The following is a 15829-nucleotide window of genomic DNA, read 5'->3' on the forward strand; positions in this document are numbered from 1 at the left end:
CAAAAAAATTACCAAAGAAAGCTTACCTAATATTACAGATTGTTAAATATTTTAAACAGCATTTTATTCACATTCTGGCTTACCTGATATTATAAATTTTGAAATATTTTAAGCCGCATTTTATTCACATTCTGGCAGGCATAAATTTTTCCACGTTATCTTAGCTGAAGAAAAATAATAATCCCTATTTAGTGCCTAAATGGTCTTTGAGGCTCAAAAGAGACATGACATCACTTTATAAGCAATAAGCCAGATACAAATGTCATTTTTCACTGGCTTTGTTATGTCTAGAAGTACTAGTTGATTTTTTTTTTCCCATGTGAAGAATATTGTTAATAGAACTTGGAATTACTTTCTTTGCATGCACACACTTTCCCATTGAATTCTGTGCAAACTTCTTACATATATATGCCAAGATCTACATTTACATGCATAAGGGAAAAAGTTACACAGGAAAAATGATTACTTATTCATTTAACTGTATGGGTATGAGCTTTCATTCTGATCACCTTGATTGACTTTTCTTTCCACAGCATGTACAAACAATGAAAGTACATTGAAGTCCATCATGAAGAAGAAAGATGGTAACAAAGACTCAAATGGCACAAAAAAGAATCTTCAGTTTGTTGGCATTAATGGAGGGTAAGGAAAGATGCTTGTTCTAGAGGCTAACATTGTCGGTCTCCTTTGACTCCTGCCTATCTAAGTCACATTTCAAGGTGCCTAGTCGGGGAAGCGACCACAGCACGGTGATGGAAGATTCCCTCCTGGGCTTTTCTCTCCTCCTCTTGCTGTCTCTAAGAATTTGTCACTCTCTTAAAGATACCTGATGAAGCTGAACAGTTTACATCTCCTCACCTCTGATCTGAAAGAAATAGTCTTCAAGGAACACAGCAGGCAGCAGGGTTCCTGCACTGTGTTGGACAACTATATAAGAACTCAAAATTGAGCAGAAAGACTGAGCGCATCACTCTCTGGGCCAACGATAGTCATCTACTCCTTCAGAATGGGTTCTTTTGCTTAGCTCTCCATGTTTACAAGCAAAATTGTAGGGCTTTTCACAATTGATAATCACATCACCAATTTGCTTTCTGAATAGAATGTTTATTGTTTGTTCCTTCTTTCCATTGGCCCATGTAAATAGTTGGGCCTCTTTGGCTCCTACAATTGAATCAAAGCAATGAATTGATTGATGCATGGTCCCCCACAAGAAGGAAATAGTACAAAGTTAGTTAAGATAATGTTTATGGCAAACCATACCATCAAGGTTTAACATTACAGTGCCTGTTTTCCAAATCTTAAATTTTATTCACTGATATGGCCAGGAGATTTTGGAGAGCATGCACCAGAAAAGCTATTGATTACTTATGTAATCTATTCACCTTGATACTGGGAAAATTAATAGGAAGAAATGGGGGGAATAAAAAATTAACAATTACAGTTCTCTTTTACATAAAGTACATTTTCTCTTGATTTATACTAAGCCAGAGATGCCATTATTTTTCTTTAATAAGTGTCATATGATGCCAGTTGGCAATCAGGTTGTCCCTTTTTAAGTTAGAATTCATTCAAAACCACCAGACATTTAAATAGACCTTACTTTGAACTTCTAAGTGCAGGATCTAAAACCACTAGTGAAATTTCTGGAGCCAGTTAGCAAATCCCTTCATAGAAATTTCTATCACTGGGTCTTTGTGGGCACACCTTGCATCTCCTGAAATCCCAATTGCCACCTAGGTATGAAACAACTTCAAGTGATGATTCCAGCTCAGATGAAAGCTCTTCTTCCGAGTCAGATGACGAGTGTGATGTCATTGAGTATCCTCTTGAAGAAGAGGAGGAAGAGGAGGAGGATGAAGACACTCGGGGAATGGCACAAGGGCACCATGCAGTTAATATTGAAGGTTTCAAGTCTGCCAGGGTGGAAGATGAAATGCAGGTTCAAGAATGTGAACCTGAGAAGGTGGAAATCAGAGAGAGGTGTGGTACATTCCCCTTTCCTCCCTTGCCCCTCCCACATTTAATGTACTTTGACAACAAGAGTTGGCCAGTTCAGAGCTTTTGCAATTACATGTATTTGTTTCTTTTATCTGTTCCTCAGAGATATGCACATCTTGAGATACTAATGTATACAAGTGCAGAGTATGGCAACTCTTAGATCTCTTATGGTAGAGAAAGAGAATGGCTTGATACCTAATCACCCTTATTTTCTGAAACCTTAACTCTGCTATATAATTTAACATATGGAACCACAATTCATTAAAACTTCCATTGTTTGAACACCTTACCTTACATTTAAAGACATATTTTAATTTTTTTGGTGGCCAGCATACTTTAAGATTTCAGATTTTATCTTTAGCCATTTATCTTGATACAGATGTATCATTACGACAGAATCATTGTGTGATTGAGGAACAGTTGTTTGGCGTCAGCCAAAGATCACATTTACTATAAAGATGATGTATATTACTTATGTGTCTGTATTTTATTACACATTGAGTGATCAGGAACACAAGAATGGATTTGGGTATTTCATAAAGAGTAGCTGAAATATCAGATACTGGTTGGCTGACACATGTGCCTGCAAATATAAGTTTTCAAGATTATTAGCAGATAAGGATTTGATGCTCATAAAATAGAGAACAGAAAGGATGGAAACTTCAGTATGGTTTTTCACTATGTGAAATATAATTAGAACATTTCAGAAAACTTACCTCTATTTAATTTTGCAAATGAAAGTTTAACTGCATTAACACAAGGTAAGTGTTTTTAGCTTATATTTCCAAGTGTTGCAGACAGCTGGGTTTTTTTTTTTAACAGCTTTGAGATGAAATTTATATGCCATATGTCATTTTTTTAAAATTTTACTTTAAAGACTAGTGTGATAGTAGTCATCTGATTTTTATGCTTAATTTTTCATATGAGTTAAACACTTCTTGACTCACCAAGTATGGGTTCAGATGTGTGGTTTACTGGTCAGCATAATGGATATATGGTAATTTGTGTAAAGTCTAGGCAGGAGGATCGCTTGAGCAAAGGAGTTTGAGACTAGCCTGGCCAACATAGTGAGACCTCATCCTTACAAAAAATCAAAAAATTACCTGGGCGTGGTGGCACACACCAGCTACTCAAGATCATATGTTGGGAAGATCACTTGAACCATGAGGTTGAGGCTGCAGTGAGCCATGATCGTGCCAGTGCACTCTAGCCTGGATGATGAAGCAAGACCCTGCCTCAAAAAAACATAATTTGGACCTTCTTCAACCCCCTGAAGAGTAAAAATATTTTTAGAACAGGCTGGGCACAGTGGTTCACACCCATAATCCCAATACTTTGGGAGGCTCAGGCAGGCAGGCAGATCACTTGAGCCCAAGAGTTTAAGACCAGCCTGGGCAACATGGTGAAACCCTGTCTCTACAAATAATACAAAACAAAATTAGCCAGGTGTGGTGGCACAGACCCGTAATCCCACCTACTTGGGAGGCTGAGGTAGGGAGATTGCTTGTGCCTGGGACAGCAAAATTGCAGTGAGCCATGATTGCACCACTGCACTCACTCCAGCCTGGGCCACGGAGTGAGATGCTGTCTCAAAAAAAAAAAAAAAAAACCAGCAGAATCTCCAAATGTTATTCCAGAATGTCATAAAGGCCAAACTGGTCAAGCTGAAAGTCACCCTCCCAAACAGGGCCTCAGTATCTGGCTGGATGTGTCAGCTCTGCACAGTATACGTGATTCTTTGACACCTGAGGATGCCTGTGTTGCCTCCACCCGAGTACCTTGTGCCATAACCACCTGCCTAGGCCTGGGGCCACTTGCCTTTTGAAAAAACATAGGACTGAGGCTGGGCACAATGGCCCACACCTCTAATCCCAGCACTCTGGGAGGTTGAGGCAGGTGGATCACCCGAGGTCAGGAGTTTAAGACCAGCCTGGCCAACATAGTGAAACCCCATCTCTACTAAAAATATAAAAATTAGTTGGATCAGGTGGTGCACACATGTAGTCCCAGCTACTGGGGAGGCTGAGGCAGTACGATTGCTTAAATCTGGGAGGCAGAGGTTGCAGTGAGCCGAGATCAGGACACAGCACTCCAGCCTGGGCAACAGAGCAAGACCCCGTCTCAAAAAATATATGTATATATAGGCTGAAATAAAAATGACTTTCCTCTTGTAACCAATTATAAGTTCTCTTTTTTTCCCTTTCAGATATGAATTAAGTGAAAAGATGTTGTCTGCATGCAACTTACTGAAAAATAATATAAATGACCCCAAAGCTCTGACCAGCAAAGATATGGTGAGTCTGACCTGCAGACACCATCCCCATACAAAGTGCATGACTGGGCTCAGGGTCATGGCCAGCTGTAGGCTGCCCCTGAGTTGTAGCTTCCATGCTCTTCTCCTGAACTGTTTCCAGCATGAATAGGCTGGGTAAACATCATGCAGTCTTGCTCCCTGGATCACACTGCCAGTGTTTCCTTGAGGCCCAACTTTGGACATCCCTCACCCACCCTGTACTTTTCTTGGGGTAGAGGCATCTGTGAGGCATACACTTGCAGAGGGCTAATTGCAGTCAGTCGTCATCTTTCTACATATTTCATTTCTATTTGTAGAATGTTAAGGTCCAGGGAGCAGCATCCAAGAATTTTTTTAAATTAGGCTAAGTTTTTAAAAGAAACCTATCTATCTGGGCCAAGGTCAGCATTCCTTTCAGTTACAAAACTGTATGTTATGCTCTGATGTGAAATGCAGGTGGCCACTATTTTTAAACATAAAAACAACTGCACTTGTCATCTCCTCACAATCTAAGAGATTCAGGGCAAACAGCAAAGAGTTTGTAGTTGCCTTAGTGATCATGAATGGTACAACAGAGGACCCATAGGTATTTCTATGCCAATGGCTAATCTGACGCCATGGCCACGTATGACACATTCTTATGTGTTGAAGTTTTTATGTGCACGTTCTTTCATAGGCAAGACTAACCCACTGGTCAATAGCTCTGTCTTTAGTGCACTGAGATAATACAGGATCCCCTAAGGATACCAGAGTGCACAGAGGCTCAAGTCCCTTATGTAAAATTGTGTAGTATATGCATATATCCTATGCATATACTTTAAATCCTGCTGTATATTTTAATACCTAATACAGGGGGCGGGTACAGTGGCTCATGCCCATAATCCCAACGCTTTGGGAGGCTAGGGCAAGCAGATCAGTTGAGGTCAGAAGTTCGAGACTAGCCTAGCCAACATGGTGAATCCCTGTCTCTACTAAAAATACAAAAAATTAGCCGGGCATAGTGGTGCACACCTGTAATCCCAGCTACTTGGGAGGCTGAGGCTGGAGAATTGCTTGAACCCAGGAGGCAGTGGTTGCAGTGAGTCAACACTGCACCATTGCACTCCAGCCTGGGTGACAGAGCAAGACTGTCTTAAAAAAAAAAAAAATACAATGTAAATGCTATATAAATAAGTTATACTGTTATTTTTTATATTTTTCATTTTTCAAATATTTTCACTCTGCAGGTGGTTGAATCTATAGCTCTGCAACCTGTGGCTACAGAGGGCCAGCTGTACTAAATAAAATTCCTGGTCAAGGCCAGGCACAGTGGCTCACACCTGTAATCCCAGCACTTTGGGAAGCCAAGGCAGGTGGATCACTTGAACCCAGGAGGTTCAGTTTGAGACCAGCCTGGGCAACATGGCAAAACGCTGTCTCTACAGAAAATACAAAAATTAGCCAGGCATGGACCTGTTGTCTTAGCTACTTGGGAGGCTGCAGTGAGCCATGATCATGCCACTGCACTCCAGCCTGGGAGACAGTGGGATACCCTCTCTCAAAAAATTCCTAGTCAAGGGGAAACATAGAACTACATGTTGAAATTCATGGATTTGTATTCATAAAAATGTCAGGCTGTATCTTGGTCACAAGTGGTAAAACCATGAACTTTCACTAAAGGGTCAATATTTCCCATCAGGTTTAACCTGAACTTAAAACTGGTGCTTTACAACCTCAGATTTCATAGCCATGGCATACTCTTTCTTTCCCCAGTCTCCAGATTCTAGGTTACGTAGTCTTTCGTAAGGATTTTGTATTCCTGCATCCTCCAAATTGCTGATCATGGTGTCATGCACACACTCTGATGGGTATTTTTTTTTTCCCCGTTTGGAGACAGTCTTGCTTTGTCACCCAGGCTGGAGTGTAGTGGCGCAATCTTGGCTCACTGCAACCTCTGCCTCCCGGGTTCAAGTGATTCTCCTGCTTCAACCCTCCAAGTAGCTGATATTACAGGCGTGTACCACCACACCCAGCTAATTTTTTTTATCTTTAGTAGAGATGGGGTTTCACCGTGTTGGTCAGGCAGGTCTCGAACTCTTGACCTCTTGATCCACCCTCCTCGGCCTCCCAAAGTGCTGGGATTACGGGCAGGAGCCACCACACCCAGCCCTATTTTTTTGTTAATTGAATGTTTATTTTGTGTGAACGTATTTAAAGTATTGTGTGGTTTAAAGTAATGGACAAGTGAGTAAACACAGTGCCAGGACTAGATAATCATGTCAGGGTACCAGTTATTTAGCAGTAATAGAGTTAGGACAACCAGAAGACATAATTTTCCTTCTTTCTGTGTGACAACTTCAAAGAAAGAGGAATCTGAATGTATAAAATACAGGGGAAAAAAGGACCCTTTTCAAGTGTCCCAAAATGTGATTTGAAATGGTTAAAACTAAAGAATCTGTAGTAGGATAAAGAGATGGGAGGTCTATAATCCCAGCTCTACCTTTTCTACAGAAAGAGGACTTACTGGCTTCTGGTGCTTTTGAACATGTCAAATAGGCTGGCTTTCTTTACTTTTAAATGTTTAAAGAGTAAGCAAAGCAGAAATGAATATTAAGAGGAAAGATGGCCCATTGAAAAGGCATTGTAGTCATCCTCATCACCAGCACTGACTATGCTCAGTCTCCACTGAGCCTCACATACCCAGGTTTGACTTGATCATCCACAAAGCAAGTGCCATGTTCATGTGTCCACAGCCTCAGGAAGTCAGAGTAGAGCTGACTTCCTGATGAGAAAAAGGAAGCCCGTCCGGAACTAATTTCATTTTAGTTTCCCTTCCATGGTTGAACAGTTTGGGATTGAGGTGGGAATTGGGTTAGCTATACACTTACCATCTCCCAACCTAGTGCTGTGCTGAGGTTGGTCTGGGTAGGAAGCAAGTAGCATAATTCAGTGTAGGCCTGTTAATTTCTTCCTGATTTTTATGAACATTGTTTGCAAGGCCGGTATGATTTTATAATACTAATAGTTTGATAGTAAATTGAGCCAAGCCTAAGTGTTTCATTCTCATCACCAGAAACTGAAAGAACCGTATTATCCCCAGTTTTCAGATGAGGAAACTGAGGCAGAATAACTTCCCTAGGGTCATAAAGCTTTTAGGTAGCAGAGCCGGCTTTTGAACCTCGGTGATCTGGCTCCAGAGCCTCTGCTTCCACATGGTGCTAGCTGGCCTCCTTTACAGACATTAGCATCTATGCTTGGTTTAAAATCAGGGATGTCCCAGTTTGGTGTTTAAAGCTTCTCTTAGGGCTGTGGGTCTTGTTTTTGAGAGCAGATTCTAACTGCATATACTTTGACTATAAAAGGACAGGTTACTTGCACTCTTTAACTAGGTCTCAAACGGTCTATAAATAGAAGAACTAATGGCCACTCGGTGTTTTGGCAGAGGTTCTGTCTGAACACCCTCCAGCATGAATGGTTCCGCGTGTCCAGTCAGAAGTCAGCCATTCCAGCCATGGTGGGGGACTACATCGCTGCTTTTGAGGCCATCTCCCCAGATGTGCTCCGCTATGTCATCAACTTGGCAGACGGCAACGGCAACACAGCCCTCCATTACAGCGTGTCCCACTCCAACTTTGAGATAGTGAAGCTGCTGTTGGACGCCGGTATGTTGGCTGCCCCTCCACCCCGTCTCTTCTCTAGCAGCACTTGGGTTGTAACTTATGTCAGAGAACCTGGTTGAGCCGCTCCTGATTTCTCTGACCATGCTAAAATTCTTTTTATTGCTTTTCCACATGATATAGCAAGAATATTCTTGAGTCACTCATAAGAGGCTTGAAATTTAAACAAAACTGGGTGACACAGACTCCACATCTGTTTTGATAGGAGGTTTTGAGGATATCCTTGCTGCATTCAAGTGAGAGGTGTATCCCTGGTAAGAAGCATGACTCACGTTGCCTCCTGAGCTTAATCACGCAGGCTTGACTGGTTTGCGCTCAGGAGGCAGAGTGCTGCTTGCGGCCTACTCACTTTGTCCATACTCCATGACTGCTGTCCTTGTAGAAGTGTGTGGTTAGTCAAGATGGGGGCTAAGCAAAGCCACCGTAACATATTATGGTCAAATGATCACCATTCTCACCAAAAGAAGCACTGTTATTGGGGAAGCAGCATAGAGCAAAGAACATATGATTCTTATATCTCAACCATAATTATGAGAGTAAAAACTTGCCATCCCAGAATAGAGCCAGTGGACATCTTAGACATGAAGTGAGGGGGTGACACAGACACAGATGATCCCCTCGAGAAATTGTGAGCTTTCAAATTCTTGTTCATATGGAGCAGCCCAGTGCCACACATGGTCCCCAAATCGTTCTTTTACTTTTATTTCTAGGGTGTGACAGAGAATTCGCAGTACCTCAGTCTCATTAATGAGAATATAATGGAAACACCTGACTATGAATATGACTAAGAATATGCAATGAAACTGTCCAGTTTTCCAAAATCATCTCTTCATCCATTCTCCAATCTCTTCTGCCCTGTTTTGGGAACTTGGGGTTGATGCAGAGAAAAAAATCCAAGCAGATTTATCATTCTTTTCTCTTATAAGTTTGTTTGTTCCCTATTTTTGGAGCCATGTTTGTGTATCAATGTTTCTATCTTACAGGAAGAAATTTCAAGCTGCTCCTATTCAGGCCTTCCAGACTACAAACAGAGCTGGTGATACTGTCAGCCAGAGTGACTGTTTAAACAGAAGTGGATAACATCCAGGGAAGCCAAAACAAGATTTCAGTGTCACTGCTGACAGGAACAACTTAGGATACCCTTAGAAGTAGATAAAATATCTTGACAAATCATTTTAATTCCATTATTGGATGGTTTTGGTTATCACTTTTCTTTTTTTTTGAGACCGAGTTTTGCTATTGTTGCCTGGGCGGGAGTGCAATGGCGTAATCTCAGCCCACCACAACCTCCACCTTCCAGGTTCAAGCAATTCTCCTGCCTCAGCTTCCTGAGTAGCTGAGATTACAGGCATGTACCACCACACCTGGCTAATATTTTTTTTTTTAGTAGAGACTGAGGTTTCTCCATGTTGGTCAGCCTGGTTTCGAACTCCTGACCTCAGGTGATCTGCCCACCTCAGTCTCCCAAAGGGCTGTGATAATAGGAGTGAGCCACTGTGCCCAGCTGTTTAATCACTTTTCTTTATTAATTTTTACTGCTTACCCTTCTAGGCTGAGATTCTGGTTCTATAAGGTATAGTTCTAGGATGCTTCCACATCTATGCAGAGCAAAGTCCCATATGCTCAGGAGCTTTGAAGCACACGCGAACTCATCCGCTTCTCCACCACAGGGCCTTTATTTTCTGCATAAAAACATGTACTTTTAAAAACACCATTATGTCCTTAGTATGGAGTTGTTTGGGATCTGAAGGAAAATGTTCATGGTACCTTATCTTCCCCTTAATGATAGAAACATTCTAAACATTTTAACTTCATATTTGGTCCCACATAAAAGGTGCTTTCTAACACTCACCATTCCGGTCATTTCAGAGAAAGGGCTGAAGGAACTTTTAAATGCCTGAAGGCTAATCACTGAAGACTCCTTAAGAATTACAGGAATAGAAAAAGTCTGGTTCATTAAATCTGTTAAAGGTACTTAACTGCATTTGCTCTCAGACCATAAATTCTAGAGCTAGATGTTGTATGATTGGAATTCTGCTTCTCAGGACCCTGGACAGGCCAGAGTAGTAAATTCAGGGTCTCAGAATGAGTAGGGTTTGGATAAGTAGATGCCACCCTGTCCAGTGTTCCATACATAAGCCTTTGCAAACCCTTCTTTCATGAGTAGCTCACTGCCTGCTTCACTTCAGAGCAGTGGTTTCCTAAACACAGCTGAGTGCCTAGATCCCACGTGATTGTTTACTCTCAAGAGCAGCCATTAGAACAACCGCCCAGACTTCTAAGCCATTGCATTTCAGCCACCAGTTGCCAACAAGACATGCTGTAGGCCAGGCATAGTGGTAGGCGCCTATAGTCCCAGCTACTCAGGAGGCTGAGACAGGAGAATCACTTGAACCCGGGAGGCGGAGGTTGCATTGAGCTGAGATTGTGATGCTGCACTCCAGCCAGAGCAACAGAACAAAACTCTGTCTCAAAAAAACGCTGTAGGTTACCGTTGCTTCAGGTCTCCTGAATAGAAAAAAAAAGTTTTTGGTTTGGTATGAAAACCGCTCTCACATTTCCAAGTCACTCTTGGTCTCCAGCCACCTGGTGCTATTTCGCTGCACTCCTGTAAACACCGTCCCTTCAGTGGCTCTATAAACCACTGCTGTTAGAAGGGACTGCTTCCTAAGAGACTTTTTTTCTTTTTTGCAGATGTGTGTAACGTGGATCACCAGAACAAGGCAGGCTATACCCCCATCATGCTGGCAGCCCTTGCCGCTGTGGAAGCAGAAAAAGACATGCGGGTTGTGGAGGAACTCTTTGGCTGCGGGGATGTGAATGCCAAAGCCAGTCAGGTTAGCACACTCGGTTCCTGTGCTCAGGAAGGCACCCTGACCCACAGGCAGCAGACAGGACTGCAGTTAGAGCCACTGAAGGGATGGCAGAGCAGGCATAGATGCCACGCTCCTGCCATGGTGCATTTGTTTGCAGGCCTGCCCTGAGTCCACGTACTACTTGCTGACCAAACACACCATGAAATATGGGCTTAAATGTCATACTGGAAACTTTTCCCTCCTTTGCCTTTTTTTCTTTCATTTGCATGGAAATGCTGTTAGTCTCCCTAAACATAAATGATGGGGCGTCCCCATCATATACCTGGTGAGTGTTGCTTCCTTTCTCCATGTTGCAGTGTCTTTATAGCAGGCAGTGTCCCAGATCCAGGTGTGTTCACAGCTTCACTTTTAAACACCTCTGAACTTCCAGCCCCTCGCTATACTGAGACAGATCCTTGATGCTCAAGTGAAATTGGCTCCTTCCTTTATGCCCTTCCTTAGCTCATGGGAAGCTGGTTTCTCCCTGCTCACCACCACCCACCCCAAGAAGTTCCAAGCCAGTTCTTTCCCTAGCACAGCCCCATGAGGGGCCACCGCTGCCAACTCAGTTTGTATTTCTGAAGTCCCTGTCATCTCTTCTCGTAGGCGGGACAGACGGCCCTCATGCTGGCGGTCAGTCACGGGCGGATAGACATGGTGAAAGGCCTACTGGCCTGCGGGGCTGATGTCAACATCCAGGATGATGAGGGCTCCACGGCCCTCATGTGTGCCAGCGAGCACGGGCACGTGGAGATTGTCAAGCTGCTGCTGGCCCAGCCCGGCTGCAACGGTCACCTGGAGGACAATGTAAGCTGTCTCCATTGGGCCTCCAAGCCAGGGGTCTGGGGGACTCTGGGCGGGAGGTCTGGGAGTGCTGTTTGGCCACCAGTGAGCAAATTCTCCTCTATTCTCATGGATTTGTGTCACCATCCAGGTGCCCTCCCTTCACAGCCAGGCTTGGCTAAACTTACTGTGTACAAACTAACTCTCAAACTAGTGCCCAAAGCAAAATAAATAGGCCCCACCCCCAAATTCATAAAATGACAAAGTGATTTAATGGGCATGTCCAAGAGCCACTCTGTTAAAGGGGAAGCGATGGATTTGCACTGCAGAATCAAATTCAGTGTAGGTGACTTCCGACGGGTCCACTAAGAGCGAGCCAGGGCCCCAGTCCACTTGGAAATCTGGATTATTAGTCATTAGAGGCTGGGGTTACAAGGTGACTAAAACCAGTTCCTACTACAGCCAGCCTTTCCCACCCAAAGTGAAGGCAGGTGATCCACTCTGGCCCATCAAAGTGAGTAGCTTGTGGCACCACTTAAACCAGGCCATGCGGAGTATCTGGGCTTCTTTAAGCACATTTTCCCGTGTCTGCTCCGTCTGTCCCATCAACATCACTCTGCTCTCCTCTCCCAGTTCCCAGGCTGTCCACATTTCCAGATAACTCCTTGACCAGGAAACCAGTGAAGAGGGTACTTCTGGGTGTCTCCAGGCCACAGCAGAGGAGTGGTGGATGGTGTGGGAACTGGTCAGATGGTTTAAAGGCCTTGGTTCTGGTTTTGAAAGTTTATGGATCACAGGTTTGGATCAGAGCTTCCTTCAGCTCAAAACATCAAAAAGTTAGGGAAAATATCCTTTGTATGTCAGATCCCTCCGGGCCCAAGCCAGCAGGGAGACCAAACCAGCAGAGGTTTTCACTGGCTTGAGGGACTGACTAGCTTCTCACTCAGCCACCTCCACAGGAGCACACGGGAGCTGCAGCTGTACCAGATTCCCTTCTTCCCCTCTATGGGAGGGAGAGCTTCTGACTTCTTTCTTCCGGAAGAGTTTATATTAACTGTGTGATGGGTTTTGTTTGCTTTTACTTCTATTCTCTTTCAAAATTCACAGCATGGGAGGGAAGGATCATAAGATTAAACCAAAGGAAAAATGGGTCCTGCTGTTGCTGACCAGAGGGAAATCCTTATTTCAAGACTAGATAGGCTGGGTACGGTGGCTCACTCCTGTAATCCCAGCCCTTTGGGAGGCTGAGGCAGGAGGATCACTTGAGCCCAGGAGTTTGAGAGCAGCCTGGGCAACATAGTGAGACTCCCATCTTAAAAAAAAAAAAAAAAAAATTATCCAGGTGTGGTGGTGCAATCCTATAGTCTAGCTACCTTCGAGGTTGAGGTAGGAGGATCACTTGCGCCCTGGAGGTCAAGGCTACAGTGATCTCTAATCCTGCTACTACACTGCAGCCTAGGGGACAGAAACCCTGTCACAAAAAAAAAAAAGACTAGACAGAAAACAAATTACGCTGTTGTTTACCTTGATACTCCTTTATATCCATCTGAATCCCTGAAATTCAAGCAGTTAAATGAAACATTTCTTTCTCAGATGTAGTGGTTCTCCTCTTATTTCCCTAAGATACATCTATGCAATGTATGCATGCTTACAGATGTTAATTGTAGCCTTAAACGGAGCTGGTTAGGGCTTTAAGATAATAGTGTTCTCTCTAAGAGGAAAGCTAAGAGATCTTTGGCAAATTATAGTCTCCAAACACACTACTGGTGCTTGCCTGGTCATTCATAATTATAAGAAAAAAAAATGTTTCTATCCTCATCTTCTGCTTCCCTCTCCTGGTGAGCAGAATGGTTGAATAAAATAATCCTCTCGAGTGGGACCGCTGGAGGGTGGAGGCTTGCCTCATTCATCTTCACATCCTCAGGCCTTCATTTTCAGGCCTTAGAGGTCCTGAAAAAGTTTCCCAGAGGACCAAAGGAGTAGGGATATTTGGGGAACTTTAGCGATTACTGGAGGTGGTTTTGTTCTCTTACCTTCTCCGGCTGTCTGGAGGCTTGAAAAATCCAACATGGCTTGTTCTTTCCATCTTATCTTAAGGACGGCAGCACTGCGCTCTCGATCGCCCTGGAAGCAGGACACAAGGACATTGCAGTTCTTCTGTATGCCCACGTCAACTTTGCAAAAGCCCAGTCTCCGGTCAGTGTTGTGCATTTGGCATTTGTAAACAGGCTGAAATCTACCAGACTGGTGGACCCCCTTCCTCCAGGAATTGACAGATTTTATGTTGATTCAGAAAATGGAAGCTCTAGTCTGGAGCTTAACAGTTCGCCCTTTCTTTCTGCCCCACCACAAAGGGCAGGAGAACTAATGTTTAAGTAGAGGCTGGGTCCTGCTTGTCCTTGCAAGACAGATGCTCTCACAGCTGTCCATAGAGGTTTTAATTCTGTACAGAATTATCCAGATGCACCCCCTGAGCCCATGGGGATATTGCACCACGGTTCTGGCATCGTTCCTAAAGCAGATGGCAGGCAGCCTGTAGTCCACAGTTCACTGAGTGGGAAGGTGACTTCCCAGGACAGCTGGACATAGCACTGCTGAGCCCAGCTAGCCTTGGAGCTGTGCCTGCTGCTGTGGACACCTGTCCCCTGTTCTCAGCCAGAGCTCTCCTGGCTCTGGCTCACAGCTGCTTGTTGGCTGTAGGGGGGCCAAGATCCAATATCACAGGGCACACATCTGCCTGAGGTCACTTATTAACCCCTAGTTTTTTTCCTTTCCTGGTCTCTAGGGCACCCCTAGACTTGGAAGGAAGACGTCTCCTGGCCCCACCCACCGAGGTTCATTTGACTGATTGTATGCAAATAGCTCTTCGTTTACATGGCACCATTAAGCTGCTAATTGTTCCTGTTGGGGTGACAGGTACTGAATGTATGTGTACTGTGCCTGAGCTCGCCAGCAAACAGAAGCATAAAGCCCAGGGCTAAAGGCTGAAGCTTTCACAGTGCAGAGACTGCCGGCCTGGGCACATGTGCCACCTTTCGGGCCATCTTCTCTCTGTGTAGGGCACACTTTAACCCAGTCTCTGTTGCTGTTGAGTATCTGCTCCGTTATGTACAGTCATAGGAAATTCTGACCTGATCAGCAGGGGCCCCTTCTGTTTTCGCCACTCCCACAAAGAACTGTCAGGTTCTCATTGCTACGTTATAAAATTTTTCCACTAATATTTACTAAATGTGGAACCATTAGAAAGCTCTTCCAAAATCTCATTCCAGCATAGTTTTTTCTTTTGTCTTTTATATTTTAAAATAAGGAAGTTGAGATGACTTTGATCATCTGTAACTTGGGCCTAGGCTAGACAAAACTCTCAAAAAGTATAAAACTTAAAAAACACAGTATTTTCATTTGGTTTTATCTAGGTAGATGTAATATATGACTTTTTATAAAAAAGGATATCTATATGAAATTGACACAGTATTTTCAACTTTTATATTCCATACTAAAGACATGAAGAACTACATGTAACATTATCATATTGTATTAATAATTGCACAACTCTGATAAATGTTGGATTGTATTAGAGGAATTGGCTCTGTATTTGCCTCTAGATAAACAGTGTAGTTCTCTTGTATTTATGGATTCCTTTATACCGTGTCACATTTACTTTGGTCCTTTATGTATTTAAATGTTTGAAGTGCCTTAGACTCTTGCCATCTTTTCAAAATAAAATTTCATTAAGCTCTGTTCTGTGTCCCTGATTGATCTCTGGCAGCTGTCTGCTCGAGCCCATTGACTTACAGCAGTGGCAGCACACGCTGATGGATTGAGCAGGGAGGGCAAGTGCACCAGTCCACTGGTCACAGGCTCCGACAGGGAGACAGCATCTTCTGAGGGCACTTGTCCACTTCACAGCTTGGCTCCTGACTTGGATTGCAAATCGGGAAGCTGAAATTTGAGAACTCCTTAGGCAAAGTGCTCTTGCTCTTCCAACAGGTAATCTCCAAGGGGAGCCCTAGTTGGTTCTTAGGTGCAAAAGCATTCTTCCCTGAGGACAACTGCTGGGTGACTGGGTGAAACCTGTAGTGACAAGAATGGAGAGATGAAGTCGGGCAGACTTTTTATTTCAGGGTACTGTTGGCCACACAGCAGCACCTGTTTTTTATTTTTTTCCTTTGAGACGGAGTTTTGCTTTGTTGCCCAGGCTGGAGTGCAGTGGTGCAGTCTCGGCTCACTGCAACCTCCACCTCCTG

General features: G+C 43.7%; 1 protein-coding gene across 50 annotated transcripts in view; it reads left to right on the plus strand.

Moving 5' to 3' along the window:
* KANK1 (KN motif and ankyrin repeat domains 1) overlaps positions 1-15322 on the plus strand; it is a 230269-nt gene extending 214947 nt beyond the window's left edge. For 24 of the 50 annotated variants that reach the window (XM_078368000.1, XM_054255605.2, XM_078368026.1 and 21 more), the window contains 8 exons: positions 534-642; positions 1738-1980; positions 4205-4292; positions 7713-7932; positions 10642-10784; positions 11409-11609; positions 13683-13781; positions 14371-15322. In XM_078368000.1, coding sequence (XP_078224126.1) covers positions 534-642; positions 1738-1980; positions 4205-4292; positions 7713-7932; positions 10642-10784; positions 11409-11609; positions 13683-13781; positions 14371-14433 — 1166 coding nt within the window. In that variant the 3' untranslated portion in view covers positions 14434-15322. Of the gene's footprint in view, positions 1-533; positions 643-1737; positions 1981-4204; positions 4293-7712; positions 7933-8930; positions 9919-10641; positions 10785-11408; positions 11610-13682; positions 13782-14370 lie in introns of all 50 variants that reach the window. The other 26 variants (XM_078368028.1, XM_078368033.1, XM_078368030.1 and 23 more) reach the window with 4 other exon arrangements.
* Positions 15323-15829: the final 507 nt, after the last annotated feature.

Source organism: Callithrix jacchus, chromosome 1 (assembly GCF_049354715.1).
Source record: "Callithrix jacchus isolate 240 chromosome 1, calJac240_pri, whole genome shotgun sequence".
Lineage (NCBI taxonomy): Eukaryota > Metazoa > Chordata > Mammalia > Primates > Cebidae > Callithrix > Callithrix jacchus.